At 32.9% G+C, this 15,675-nt stretch overlaps 2 protein-coding genes across 17 annotated transcripts; one reads left to right on the top strand and one right to left on the bottom strand.

Annotated features, from left to right (window-relative positions):
• The first annotated feature begins 1,977 nt into the window (after positions 1-1,977).
• On the top strand, positions 1,978-3,739 carry LOC107409226 (uncharacterized). The gene is made up of 2 exons (XM_016016659.4): positions 1,978-3,025; positions 3,143-3,739. Exons 1-2 carry the CDS (start codon positions 2,265-2,267, stop codon positions 3,213-3,215), a joined length of 834 nt encoding a protein of 277 aa, XP_015872145.3. The 5' UTR covers positions 1,978-2,264; the 3' UTR covers positions 3,216-3,739.
• LOC125423812 (uncharacterized) lies at positions 3,022-13,748 on the bottom strand. 16 transcript variants are annotated; one of them, XR_009639666.1, is made up of 10 exons: positions 13,306-13,748; positions 12,382-12,489; positions 11,565-11,724; positions 10,323-10,369; positions 9,553-9,679; positions 8,295-8,361; positions 8,144-8,217; positions 7,287-7,353; positions 4,907-4,966; positions 3,022-3,187 (listed from the first exon to the last, which is right to left on the bottom strand). XR_009639666.1 is itself a non-coding variant. In XM_048479229.2 (8 exons), the coding sequence occupies exons 1-7, from the start codon at positions 13,495-13,497 to the stop codon at positions 8,163-8,165; spliced, it is 756 nt and encodes a 251-aa protein (XP_048335186.2). In that variant the 5' UTR covers positions 13,498-13,748; the 3' UTR covers positions 5,967-7,353; positions 8,144-8,162. The 16 variants fall into 16 exon arrangements, 3 of the variants coding, with proteins under 3 accessions (XP_048335186.2, XP_048335187.2, XP_048335185.2); XR_009639667.1 differs by having other exon boundaries at positions 4,911-4,966; XR_009639665.1 differs by lacking the exon at positions 4,907-4,966 and adding an exon at positions 4,060-4,197 and having other exon boundaries at positions 3,022-3,268.
• Positions 13,749-15,675: the final 1,927 nt, after the last annotated feature.

Below are 15,675 nucleotides of genomic sequence, written 5' to 3'. Positions count from 1 at the left end.
GAAAGAAATTTTTCAATAAAACCAAAAATTACACAATTTCCTATATGAAATAGATCAAAAAGTAATTAAATAAATATTATATTGTTTAGAGTTATATTTCTAGTTTCAATTATAAATTTAATTTTCTAGTATCAATTATAAATAATAGTAATTAAAAAAGTATGATATAATTTATTTTTTTATATATATGAAGCATGATATGACTAAAAAAAAATGGCAATGCGTATTACAAATATTATTTTGGATAAATGAGATATGAAAAATAAAAATAGACCAACAAGAAAAATAACAGAAATATAAGCAAAGATGATGGTTTAGATAAATGAAACAAATTCTTAGCAAAAAATAAAAGAAAAAGATAAATTAAACAAATTATTAAAAACACAAAAAAAAAAAAATTGCTAATTAAAAAATTCAAAAGCAGTTAGCAGGCTTGGTTGGTGAGGAAATTACGAAAATAAAATATCTAAACTTAGAAAAAAAGGAGCTCAACTATAAAAAAAATGAGGCAAAATAGTCAAATAAGTAAAGAAAATAAGAAGAAAATTTGAAAAACAAAAAAATTTGAGGTGAGGGCACCTGCCTCCGGTGCCCTATGTGGGTCCGTCGGTGACCTTGATTCATATACACCCCTAGTTCCATTTCAATCATCTATGCCTGACATAACTAGTTGAGGTCATTGAAGAAGAGACAGCTTGACACAGGCAAATGCGCCTGAGGTTGATCTCCTTGCTTATGTTAGTCTTCTCAAGTGCAAGCACAAGCATCTTGTAATCTCTCTTTCCGCACAAGGAAACCAAGCAAACCCATTGCAAACCGATGCCATAGTTGAAGCGCAAGTACAAGCACAAGCACAAGCACAACCAGGTGATCATTTTCATGGGGACGGAAATAATGGACACCCCAAATATTGTTGACCAAGTGGGATTGCTGTAGATAGATGTTAAGTCTTGTAAACATTATTAACGATTGCGTCGGTGCTTAAGGTGAGTTTTAATTTATTTTATTCTTAATGACAAATACATTTTTAAAAGATAAATAAATAAATTAATTCAATAGTAATATAACATTCATTAAATTATTTAATAAATAAATTTGATAAAAATTTTAATTGAATATACAAAATAATCAATTTTTAAAGTCAATTTTTCTTGGATTAGTTGTACGTATTCACATGTACATACCAACCATGATGAGGCTGATAACCTGTATTGTTTATGCACTTAAAAATATGGATGGGAATTTACCTAATCATCCCCAATCTCTAGATGGGAAAGAGATTCACTATCAGGGGCCGGGCAAGGTATGGGGGAGATCAAAGCACTTTTGATCGAGTAAAATGACTTGAAATTTACATGCATGTTATTGTTCTAGATGAAATCTTTAGCTCCACACAACCACGAATCTTCATAATTTTAGTCAAATTAAAAAATCGTTAAAAAGTACTAAAGATTGTTTTAAGGGTCATAAACCATCATTCAAAGCAAAGGGACTAAAGTTTTGCAATAAACATATTAAGAAAGAGACATAATACGAAGTATCTTGATCAATTGACTCTTCAAAACACTATCATATCATATAGCAGTAGGTTGCCTTAGAATATTGAAAAATGAAAAATGAAAATGTTTTTGCTTATGACACTTGGAGCTTGTTTGGCTGAATTGGAAAATAGGTTTTAGGTCATGGATAAACAAAGGCTTATTTTGTCTACTCTAAATATAAATTTTTCCTTCTTGACAAGGATTTTGCTGAAGAAAACCCCCTAATACAAGATTTTATCTGAAACGCTGTCCATGCACCAATTTGGGGGTCAATCAATCAATCAATTGTTTACCTTACTGACAGGACACATTATCTTAATTGGTTTTTCTCGAACCAATTTCCAATTTCATTTTATAGAGAGAATTGTCAAATTCTATTGGAATGGTCAAAATTTTTTAGTAACGAGACAGAGAATATAAACCAAAAGTTCACAATCAATTATGAAAAAAACAAAAAAAATAAAAAATAAAAAATTGAAGTCAATCGGTCTATGAAAGACAAGTTGTGGAAAGTTGGAAAAATTTTGGCGCGTTTCTTCCCTAACCCCATCTTAGACGGCAATGACTTTGACATAGTTGACTGCTATAGCTCTTCATCTTCCTATTAAGCTCTATGGACAACAGGACACTGGTAGATTTTAAATCGAAAACAAAATCTCAAACTGCTTTCCCTATACTTAATTTCCATATAAAACCAAGCTTCATCGACAATTCAACAACAAAATGCTGAACCTCTCTTCTTGGAGTCCAAACTACAAAATGCATAGCAGATGTACAAGCAGAGAAGATGAAGAATTCGATTTCTGCATCGCACGCGAATCCATTTGTATAGAAAATTTTAGCGATCATATAAGCAGCGGCGGCGGTGGTGAGTTAGAGTGTCAAGCGCAAGACAGCTTTGGTGCTTACTCATCACCATTCCAGGAGTCCAACAATATGACAAATATCACTGATTCTTCTCCTTTGCTTCCTTACAACCATCACTACTGTAATCTTTCCCCTGCATCGGCAAGACGAGGATTAATCTTGGAAAGTAGAAGGGAACTTATGGAAATGATTCATAACATGCCCGAATCTTGTTACGAACTATCTCTTAAAGATATTGTTGATCAGCAGCATGGCCTGCAGGAGGATGCTGCAAAAGAGAGCGTCATCGAAGATCGAAGTTTTCATTTTGACACCGAAGCTCAAATTAGGAAGCAAAAGAGAAAGAAAAAGAGCTTCAAGACCGGTCAGCTATCGAGGATTGAAAGTATGGAAGATAAAACTTTCCTAATAAAGATGTTCTTCCCAATAACTCCTCTAAGTTCAAACAAGAAAGGAAAACAATTGAGTCGATCGAAAGTTACTTCGCGTTCATCACCTAAACGAGCTGATCAAAACCATAAGAATAAAAAAATATGGACATTGAGATTCATTATTGCATGGTTGAATAAAAGCATCTTCAGGAAAAGCGTTAGCAAAAGCAACAATAGCACAAGAAGGTAAGCATTTGTTAGATTTTCATATAAAACTTTTAGTGTCTTATTGATTATTTTTACATGGTCTCTAGTAATAAAAAAGAGTTGCGGATATATCCAATAACATCTTATGCTTTGCAGGTGTGCTGACACCAATTTGGTACCTGGTTGTTGGTCTTTCTTGGGCTGCAAGAATAAAAGCAGAGCTGAATGAAACAGAGGATGCATTTTCTGAATGGCAAAGCTATGTAAGTCAGGAGCTAGGAGCTACTTTCAGCAATCAAAATTAGTGAAATCCATTAGCTAAAGAAATTACTAGTGCAAACCAAATTTTTAGTTTGTAAAGATTAAAGAAACACTAATTTCCGTTCAAAACTTCCCTAGAGCTCCTAAAAGAAAACGAAGAAAAAACAGACCATAAAAAGCGAGAGAAGGCAAAACATGAGGTTCAATTACAATAAACATGCCTAAATTTTGTGATTTTCACAGAATTATTTCTGGTATTCCTTAATTTCATGCGAGTAATCAAAGCCAAGTATGTAAATTTATTTCTTCCCATTAGCAAACTGTACATATATATATTTGAGGGCATTATTATGTTTTAATATTTTTATGAAGGTAGCCCTATTCCTACAGCACATGTATAACATGTATAATTCCAACAGAAAGCAAATTGACAGAGACTAAGTTAATCTGTACTCATTTTAAAATAATAATAATAATAACAATTCCTAGCTATATTAACAGTTTCCTACGAGTATCAAATTGCACTGTTCAAAAAAAAGATTTGAAGTTGTAAATAAATTTGAAGCAAGAAGTAAACTCTGAAATGAAGACTCAACGTGAGTCTTCTTATGCCTATCTTCATTTATATGAACACAATATGGCCTATTTTGACATCTGATTCTGTAACAATATCAATCTATCAACAGGTATATAGTTGAAGAACTTGTTGATAATAAACTGCAAAAGCTTTTATTTATTTATTGGTAAAAGAAAAGATTAAAAAAAATAAAAAAATAAAAAAAGGTTGGAGGGATAAGTAAGTATTGGTGTACCCTTGCGAGTGGTGGATTCACCTGCATCAACTGACTAATCTGCGTACATCTATGCTTATAGTTTCGAGGGTTTGACTGAACCTCTAACTTGGACAGCGGTGGGACTTGAACCTTCCCTACTAATCAATTTGTTAGCACCTTGATATAAACTGAGTTAGCTTGATATAAATATTGCAGTCCCACTTTCTATAAGCTTAAAGTAGTAGATTGGGGACGGCGATTCAACGTGGTATTAGTCTTGAAAAATTACGCACTCTTCCTCCTAATTTTTGAGGATCTTGAGATTAGTGGAGTTAAAAGATTTAAACACAAGCATCAAAGCATACAGCACACATAAAGAACGCAAATTAAAAGAAAAAAGATTTAGCGTAATTCAGCAATCAATGGGATTCCATGTCCACTAGTGCACTAGCACTCAAAAAACATCTACTATCAAATATTTTTTAAGGTTATCAATGGTGAATTCTCTCCTCTTTTAATTCTGATGGCTTACTTTTCCCTCCTTTCCCATCATACAAACAAAAAAGAGTAAAAGAATTTACATATAATAATCTAGAGGTATCAAATGTCTTTCTATCTTAGCCTTTTTTAATCTTCACACATAACAAATTGAGCATTGGTGACCGTGAGTTCTTAACCTTCAGTGTCCATTCAGTTGAACTTTCGGTTTCACATCGAATTTGCAATATTGCAAATTTGGGATTGATGATTTTTTTTTTTTTTTTTTTTGGGGGGTGGGGGTGTGAATATTTAGGATAGATGTTGACTCTAACAGAAGTTGAACATCATGCATATCGATATACCAAGACGAATATCATAGATAGAAATACAAAAAGATTCCAAGTACCTACTCAGTCACATGAGAGCCTTTTTCTTCCGAGGTTTTTCACAACACTGTGAACCTTGCCTGCCATGAGGTAATATGTCAAAGAAAGCAATCGACATCCAATCAATCAAATCAATAAAAAAAACATACAAATTCACCTCTTGAAACTTCTACTGCTTCTCATTATATAGAGGATTTTCAATATCACTTTCTCAATCTCATTCTAATGGAACAGTCAAATTTTGGGCTTGAATATCAAATGGAATTAAATTTCAAGTAAATAACTATTTTCTCTAATAATTTGGCAAATTTAGTCATATAACCGTCTAAAAATAAGTTTTCAAATAAAGTTAGAAAAATTTTATATAATTAATCTTATCAAATTGATATGTTGAAAGACTTCATTGGACTTGACACAATAAAACAATGTTTAGGATACGATAAAAAAGTTTTAGTTTGGGCCAGGGAACAAAGTATTAATGTTGCTATGATTTAGGGTACATATTTAAATGCTGGTATAATGTAATGCATGTGGTATGAAATAATAGTTCCCACATTTATGTTTGGAGAGTCAAAGAGTACTTTCTTTTGACTTGTTAATTAAACAATATATTAGTTTGCATAAAGGGTGTCTTGGAGATTTTTTATATCTATATTTTAACTGTTCCATATTTCCGATATAAAAGATTACTTCGTGATTAATATGGAAGTATTGAATTTAAACAAACCTAATATATGAGAAAACAAAATAAAAAGGAATAAAGAAGCTAAAATATTCCGAGAAATTCCTTAAGGTAAAGACATGGTCAATGGAAAGACCTATTGACCCTCAGAAACATTACCTACGAGCCAAGACAACTAATATGGCTTACTTCAAGATTAACAATTTTGCTAACTAATAATTTCATTTTGTCTATTCCAAATCTCATGTTTCCATCTAGACAAAGGATTTTGCTTAAGAAATCCCCCAAGTAAATAAATACAAGTAATTAAAAATATCAGCTAGAGTGCTGAGAGTCACAAGTTATTCATCCAAATAAGGCATACATCATCCTTATTGGACTTTAATGAATCATTTGCATATTCTAATAGAGATTTTCATATTCTATTGGAATGGTCGATTTTTTTTTAAGTAACAGGGCAAAGAATACAAACAGAAAATTAGATGGATTGAAAGGACTATCGGTTTATTTTTATGAAAAATACGAGGAAGACAAATGGTGGAATATGTTAAAATAGGAGGGTCATTTTCTTTTCCAACCCAAGTCAAAACAGTTTTGACTCAGACTTTACTGCTCTTCTTATTAAGCTCTGTCGAAAACATGACAAAACTAGATTTACAATTGAAGAGGCTGCTTGCTTCAATAATCTCACCATGAAATCTCAAATTCCTCCTTATCTTACTCTCCCCTTAAACCATGCTTCATCACCACCAACAATTCAAGGGCAATCACTTCTCCTCTTGCAGTCCAACCTACAAAATCCACAGCAGACGTGCTAGTACAGGAGATAAAGAATTCAATTTCTGGGGTGCTCGTAAATCCAAATATATTGAGAACTTTAGTGATCATATAACCAATGGTGACTTAGAGTTTCAAGCTAAAGGACAGATGGATCAAGATGGGTTTGGTGTTTACTCATCACCATTATGGGAGGCAAACACTTTAATAGATATCAAGTGTGAGTCTTCTACTAGTTATGAACTCTCAGAATATAGAAGGGAGCTCATGAAAATGATCCATAACATGTCCAAATCTAGTTATGAACTCTCTCTGAAAGATATTGTTGATGAGCAGCATGGCCTGCAGGATGTCGGAGAAAAGATTGCCATCCAACATTGAAGTTTTCATTTAGACACTGAAGCTCAAGTTGAGAAGCACAACAACAAGAAAGTCAACTCTAAAACTGGTCAATTATCAAGGACTGCAAGTCTGGAAAATGAAACGGTACCAATGAAGTTGTTCTTCCCAACATCTCATACAAGAAAGCAAAAGCTGTGAATCGCTCAAAAGTTTCAGGTTCATCATCTAAACTATCCAAAAACCATATAAGGGCAGAAATATGTGGATAACCAGGTTTGTACTTGCAGGGTTGAATAAAAGCATCCTCAAGGAAAGCATGAGCAGTAACACTGGTAGTAGCAACAGCAACAAAATCAGGTATTTGTTAGACGTACTTTCTTGTCAGCTTTAGTGCATAAATGATGATTTACATCAATGGTTAGTTATCCCCTCAAGAGAAAAACAGATCAAGCAAAACAAGGATTTTGAATGAGAAAATAAATGCTTTCAAAATGTTAAATGCAAACCCACGCACGAATTATTGCAAATACAACTAATACAACTAATAGATACTGCACACATTCCTATGCCATGCAGGTGTACTGAGATCAACTTCATACCTGGTTGCTGGTCCTTCTACTCCGGCAGGAAGAAAAGCAAAAATGAACGACAGCGATGATGTATCTTCTAAATGGCATTGAAAAATGTTAGAACCTATTTTCAACAGTCAAGACTGACAAAATATATGTACTAAATAATTTACTGCAATTCAAATTTTGCATGTAAAATAACCTTGTAGATGTTTGGTCTTGTTACTGCTTTTTATAACATGCAATATTCTTAAGATTCTACCCGTAAAATTTTGTGAAGGGCTGGCTAAATGCAAACCAACCACATTGTATTTGCGGCAAGAATCAGTAGAATATCTTTATCTGAATTGAGGTATACTGACATTGCTGATGATTTCCCAGGTGCTTGACCCAGTTTAAACAAGGGAATTAGGGGCAAAGCCAAGTCTTGATGCAAAATGTTATTTGTAAGTTACTAAAAAACAAAACATCCTTCTTTAAAATGGAAAGCAGGATTACAGTGAGTGAAACTTAATGAACAGAATCATAAAATTCAAAACATATGCAAACCATAAGAGCTTTCAAGCATCTTCTAACAAAGGCTAGGTTTGCAGCTTAAGCATTTAAACATAATGAGTTGTACTATCTGTATGGCCCATCAGAACCAAATGCTGCCATTGTTTACAATATGACATCCATGATGCATTTTTTAAATATCTCATCCTGCCATCTGTAACTGATTTCATACAACATGGACATAAGAAGAAGAAGAAGAAGAAGAAAGACATGTTTGAGGGACCAATAGCAAGAAACTACTTTTTCATTTTCTTTTTCTTTAAAATTTTTGTAATTTATAAAACTTAAGATTCTATACATAAAGCTTCTAAACAAAGAACATGATGACTAACATTGTTGATATCCTAGCTTCTACTTATCTTCAACATCTTCGGTATTCTGCAGAAGAACGCCTCTTACTCTTGCCCTGTCCAATTAACATGCTGTTATTCATGTGCAAGAACAAAGAGAAGTGGTAGCCAGATAATGGGCATGCTCACTTACCTGCGATATGCAGGTACAACACGATTGACAACTTTTGTTGAGGCTGTGTCACTAGGTGCTTGTTCTTCTGTAGTTTAATGAGGCAATCAAAATTCATGTCTTGTTAATGTAAATGGCATTATATAATCCAATAATCATTCATTTACAAACTAATAATCTGACATCATTTGGGAATCAGAATAATCCTTATATAAGAATATGCTTAAATGTGCAAAAATAACGTTTAGGATGAATCCAAAAGCATTTTTACGTCTTTAAGATATAAACAAGTATTATCACAACGAAGAATGATAGGTTTAGGTAACAACTTAAGTGAACTTAAAATTATCTTACACCAACTAATTGGTGAAACCCAGTTTTTCTCTTCGTTCATGTTTACTCATTTTGCTCCTATCATGCTCACTTAGGATAGTTCTAAAGAACACAGCTCCATAACACATCTAATAAATAACTAGTGCAAAAGAGGCCCGTTACTCTTCCAACCCTACACATGCGAGTGCTTGAATTGCCACTGGGAGAGTGAAAATGAGAAGTGGGGAAGACGTGGTAGTGGCATATTCCCTCTTTGTACACTAAATTTCAAAAAAGCCATCTGAAAGAGTGTATGAATAGATCCATTAAATTAGCTGGTTAAATGGTAATTTGCAAATTGTGTTTTCATTTTGTCTGTTATTGTAATAATTATCTTCAACCAAACAATTTGTGAAGACTCCCACAAATTAAGACATGCACAAGCCATTTTTCGTTCAACTTTTTGTTATTTTATTTTATTATTTATTTGTTATTATTATTAATTTTGTGTGTGCGTGTCTCTGTGTGTGTGTGTGTGGTGTGGGTGGCTACATTTTCTTTCAATTGCATTGTAAATACTGATGCACTGATGCCTAGGCCTAGAGGTAATTAGAAGCTACAACCAAGCAGGTGTTGTCTGTTCAATTAATATTATCAGACACAAAATATATTGCTAATGTAAGGAATAATATATATTCTAATGGACTAATCTAATTGATGTGGTTAAAATTGTATAGATCCCATTGGGATATATGTTTAACAGTAATGTTTGCTTATTCATGATTAAATAACCTAGGAAATTATCCAATTAACGAGAGTGTTTAACCAAAATAACGAATTGTTTAGAATTAAATTAAAATAAACCAAAATGATAATCCACTCCCATCCAATCCCCCATTTTAGAATGCAGAACTAAGGATCAACCAAAAAGGTAATTTCTTCAGGTAGAACAAAATAGATTACACACCTGGAGAGTTTTCCAAGCCATTATTTAATAGAGAAGAAACATCTGCTTTGCCAGAGGAACTAATCCTTTGTAACTTCTGCCTCTTTGAATACTGTTCTAGTTGGCTCTGGATATTTTCATTTCTTTCCTGACATATAAACGGAGAAATGTTTAGCAAGTAACCATCTTGTATTAAACTAACATGTATCAAATCAAAAGCTAACCTTGTATCAAACTATCATGTATCGAATGAAAAGCTGCCAAATGGATCTTGTTCAAAAATCTTTATTTTTTTTATTTTTTTATTTTTCCTTCTCCCTAAACTAAATTGATAATGTTGCAGAACCATCTAGGCCATCTATTTTAGAAATGTTGAAATGCAAAAGCATATATACTACAAAGGGTAAAATGCAAAAATGTTGAAACTACAGGGGGCACTGGGGACAAAAACCCCTAGGCACATGTTTAGAAACCTTTTATAAGTGTCCTTTGTTCAAACAACTTTCAAATATATAGGCCGTCATGGAAAACTTAACATTTACATGGATGAAATTGAAATTTTTACATGGATGAAATTGAAAATTTAACTAACTATAGGATCTAGAGCTGTATTCAACTGTATATTCTATTATTCCACAGGCTGCTAATCAGTAGAAATAATACTTGAACAACATAATGTAAATACAGAATTGAATATTGCAGACAGTTACTAAAACATATCTAGAAGTGAGGCAAGTGAAAAAATTCAATAGCTCAACTACATGTAAATTGTGACAAACAGCAAGGCATACCTTTTCAGCTGCTAATGCTTTTGTCAACTGAGAAGACCTCTCTTGCTCTGCAGCACAATCAAAAAAGGAGCAACAGTTATTCCAGAAAAGCTATTATGATATTCTTTGGGATTAGAGGTGGAGACTGACGATGGTGAGTGTAGTAGCTGTGTAGGTTTAGAAACTAACTAATTAGGCATTTTATTTATTTGGGAATTATCTCCGTCGTGTATCTTAAGTTTTTTAGTTTCCTTATTTGGTCATCTTTCTCTACTTATAAATATGCATTATAGTAACCCTCAGGCAGTTCAAGTATAGAATACCATGCCATATTTCCCAGTCCTCTCTTCTTCTCTTTATCTCCCATCTTTCATTTCTTTATTATTTTCCCAGGATTCTACCTCAGTTTTAAGTAAAAATAGTAAAATTCTTGAAGGAAAAAAAAAAAAAAAGGGGGAACACTAGAATGGCATAAAAGCTTAATCTTCGATAGCCATTGTATCTTGGATCTTGCTGCTGGTCCAGTACTCAGTCTCCTCATACTCAACAGTGCAGGTAAATCTTGTTTCTCCATCAGCTGATTCAATTATTTGGCAAGGATATATTCAAAGGTCCCTCTTTGTTTTTGTGCGTACTCCTGACGTAGATTTTTCCACAAACCAGATTCAAGAATTGGTATCAAGAGGAACTTTTCATATTCAATGGATTTGGACAATTCCTCAAGAGCATTTTAGGGCTGATTGCTCTGCTGCCTTCTGAGTGCAAAATCCAGGTAAGGAATCATATGTTATACTGTTCACTGCAACAGTTGACCTAAACAAGGACTCATGGCAAGATCCCTTTGTTATTGTATGCACAGTTTAGGTAGGCCTATTTTATACGTATACTATCGCAAAGAGTTTTTGAAGTTAAGAATTGGGATTCATTGTTTGGAAGTTTCTTTTGGTCTATGAAAGGGAGATAGTATTGGTTTAGCTCGATTGAAGCTAACTGAGGAGTGCAATCTAACAATACTAATTTATTTTAAGAGCTCTTAAAGATCAAAAAACAAGGGGCCCACCTTATCTATATAAATCATGGATTATATCTAATTCATTAAAGAGCTCGATTTCAGCTCTGGAATCATAGTATTTTCACTGTATTGAGGTGATCTACCAATTCCAAACAAGCAACATAGATATAAACACACACACACACACACACACACACACACAAAGAGGCATATATTTACCCGAATATTTCAGGCGAAAAAAATAATACCACCTTCTCTGTATGAATCATGGATGCTATTGAAAGCTTTATAGAGCTCAAGAGATAGATTTGCAATAGCTGCACTAGCAGCAGAACCAACAAGCCCTGTGAGAGAAATGGATATCACTGGCATTCCTTTTGACTTCTGAGCAACTAATTTCGCATTCAGCACCTGAAATACCCAGCAGAGATACTTTATGAATATTCTTCCTCAAGAACACTGCAATCTGCAATGCGTATATAAAATGTAGTGTACAGAAAATATTTTTTAAAATTGGAGATAATGTTTTAAACACAAGGTGGCTTCTTGCCCAAAGCAAGAAATCTGGGTGAAAGCAATGCTAGAAGTAATAAAAATGATCGAAACCCATAAATACTAATTGACACTGCCAAATAATATTATTATGAATAATCCTCAAGAATACTGCAATACATATATATAATGCAGTATGCAGAATTTATTTATTTATTTATTTATTTTAAAATTGGAGATAATGTTTTAAAAACAAGGTCACTTCTTGCCTATAAACACTGATTGACACTGTCAAATAATTCAGATTTTCAGGGCTCATTCTCCTTATCAAGAATTTCAAGACTTATATGTACCATATGCAAATCCAGCCAACCTCACAACTCACAACTCTGATCTGATCTAATGGCAGCATTTTTCTGCTTAAGCACATTTTTGGCACAAAAAAAATACTCAAACAGGTTATTCAAATAGCATTTCTCTTGAAGTATCAACAACAAGCCTAGGAGAGAAAATCATGAAATTTGAAATTGAAGATAAAAACTAAGAAAATAAGGAATAAGAATGTTAACCACTGACTGTGTTTAGACCACCCTCCAGAATAAGCTTTGCATCTTGAGATTTTATGGAAGCCATAACATAGTCCATAAACTCCGACCAGGAGCCCCCTATTCCAATGTCGTCCCTCTGCCATTAGAGCAAGTAAGTAGGAATACATAAAATCTTTATAATGTTTCCAAAAGATATAGTTTCAACAACAGAAAATACTCTCACGTCAAACCATCACGACGACATCGATAAGTCTAGTTAAAATCTAAAATTTAACCATAGATTCACAAAGTGGCCAACTAGAAAAGGATCATGTAAAGCTGGTTGATATTCAACTATATCTTCTCAAATTCACTTCGCCTCACCTCTCTTTTTCTCTCTTTTTTCTTTTTATTTTTAGCTTTTGTCTTCTGGAATTTCTATTGCTTAGGACCCTTCATAACGCAGAAAAGCACACACAACTATATACATTGTTTTCATTTCCTTCTCTCCTGGTTTTTTTTAATTTCTTGGAAAACAAATTAACAAAGGATACAGTCATGCAGAACAGAAAATAATACGCTAGTTCGAACTGCGTTTCCATTTTTCTTTTTCTTTTAGTACCATTGATTTGGTTTTCTTTAGGCTCATTTTAGCCTCTTGAATTCTTCTTATACAATTACTAACAAGAGAAGTATAATCTCAAGTAGAAGGATATTAAAATAGGAAAAAAAGGATTTTGAATGTGAAAGCTCACTATTACAATTAGTAATCATATAAAATTCCTTCATAAAACAACTGTCTATGGAATCAAATTTAATCAAAACCAGAAAAAATATATATATAAAAAAATAAAAATCTTGAAAGGGTCAAATTCAACTTCTTTCATAAAATTGGAACCATGAAGTCAGCCTCAAAAAGTTGTGTAGGGTACAAAAGGAGGAAGAGGAAAAATAAGAGAGGTCAAATGGTTACCATGTCCTCGAGCTGCAAAGCAGAGCGTACGGCCTCCCAGGTATTGGAGTGGAAATCAGTGACAACGATTCTGAGGTGAGAAGGATCGGCACCATGGACATAAAGCACGAACCGACTCGATGGTGCCGAACCCTTACCTGCCCACTCGACCTTTGGCTCGCCGAAAATGGGCTCTAACTCTTCCAACCCCATTAGACAGAATTGTTTGGTTAGCCAGAAACTGATGGAAAATATACTGCAAGTTTTGGAAAGCTGCTAATCTAACAAGTATCACTATTCACTCCCAAAAAAGAAAAAAGAAAAAAAGAAAAAGTAAAATCTAACAGAGGAACGCAACACCAATCAGCTGGCTTGAAGAGGAATAGGGATGTCAACGGGGGCGGGGCCGGTTTTTAAAATCCCGTCACATTCCCGTATGGGATTTTTCATCCCATCCCCGTAATTTTTCTCTTTTTCTTAGAAGCAGGGCGGGGACAGGGATTCCCCAATCGGTGGCAGTGCGGGGACGGTTTCCCCATTTATTTTTTTTATATAATTAATATAATTTTTTTTGATAAATTTATATTAAAAAAATTTCTTCTATAAGCAAAATATAAATAAAATGACCAAAAATATAATAAAAATACAATAAAAGATATCAAAGTTCAAATTTATAATTTTAATAACATACATTTTCAAAAAATAATATATAATATAATCCAAATACATAAACATAAAATTTATAAAAATACACATGCACACATAATAAAGTTTTACTTCTCATTTCCTTAAGTCTCCATGAAAGAATGTTCCATAAGAGTTGATTGCTACAAAAATAGACAAAAATATTAAATAATATCAAACAATTTTAAACAATTTAATATAAACATTTTTTGTAATAAATAAATTCAATTTACCTCCTCATCAATTTCTATGTTACTCATAGTAGAAGAACAAGCTCCAACATATGGTGAAGAAGATGAAGCTAACAAAAATGAGATTAATTAGTTAACAATAAATACAAAAATTATTAAACACAAAAAAATATAAAATTTAATTTTTCATACCATTAATTTCAGCCCATAACCAATCCAATAAGTTTAATTTTAATTTTCAAAATATTAAAAAAAATATTAAAAAAAAAAGGTAATATATACGGGCCGGGTTCGGGCCGGGGTCTTTAATACTCGGTCCCGGCCCATCCCCGCTTCGGGTCTAAGAGAGTAAGCCCAAGTCCGCCCCGTCACCCCGTTTTTGCGGAGAAAAACCGCCCCATTAGGGGCGGTGCACCGCGGTTTCGGGGATGGGCGGGGCAAATTGACATCCCTAAAGAGGAAGCTGAGTCGATGAGTAATTTAAACAAATAATAACAATAACAATAATAATAATTAATTAATTAAAAAAAACAAAACAAGCGAACAAATTAAAAACTTTTGAATTTATTATAATATGAGAATTATATTTCGCCATTTTTCAAATCTAACTTTTAAAATGATAAATTAGTAAATAATTTAATATATATATATATATATATATATATATATATATATATAAAATTTTTTCTAACATTATATTTGATAAAACAAAAAAACTCCAACACATATTTAAAGCAGCTTAAATAGTTTTATTTGTTGAAGTTAATATGGGAAAAAAATTAAAAGTATTAATGTTTGAATTGTATAATATCTAATAAATAAATAATATTTATTTAAATTTCTTTAATAAATTCTATTTAGAATTTAAAATAGAATTTTTTTAAAAAAAATCTATAAAAAGTCTTTTAAAATATAATATTATAAAATTTTTCATTTTTTATATATTTTCGTATAGATATTTTATAAGGAAGAGAAAATTTTCATTTATAAGCATTTGTTCACTAAACTGATAATATATATATATATATTTTTTTGAGTTAATTTAATGAGAATTGCTATGAAGTGAGATTTCTCACACGGTATGGAGTGAGATACCGTTACTCTTAACTCCCGTTTGATTTGCACTGTACATTTATTTTGAAAAAAAAAAACTTGCTGTTGCTTTGCCTGGGTTAAATGAAACAGAGCGTGGCACCTATTTTCAAAAAAAAAAAAAAAAACAAAAAAAAAAAACAGAACACGAAACTGCAGAGAAAAGAAGCTCCCGCACCTCCAGCTCCAGATCCAGAATCCCTAAACCAGCAGCAACTCAAGCTCACTCTCGTTCTTCTCTGCCGCCAGCGTGCTCCTCTTTGCCGCCCAACACCTCCAGCAGCCACCCTGCACCTCCAGCAACACAGCCGCTTTCAGGTTCGTTCCTTCTCTTCCTCTCTCATTCTGCGATTTTTGGGTATCACCTCTGCTATATTTTATTTTCTGATTGTAATTTTAATAAGACTATACAAGAGTTGGTTTT

This window comes from Ziziphus jujuba, chromosome 7, assembly GCF_031755915.1.
Source record: "Ziziphus jujuba cultivar Dongzao chromosome 7, ASM3175591v1".
In the NCBI taxonomy this organism is placed as follows: domain Eukaryota; kingdom Viridiplantae; phylum Streptophyta; class Magnoliopsida; order Rosales; family Rhamnaceae; genus Ziziphus; species Ziziphus jujuba.
This window is presented reverse-complemented; position numbering and strand designations above follow the sequence as displayed.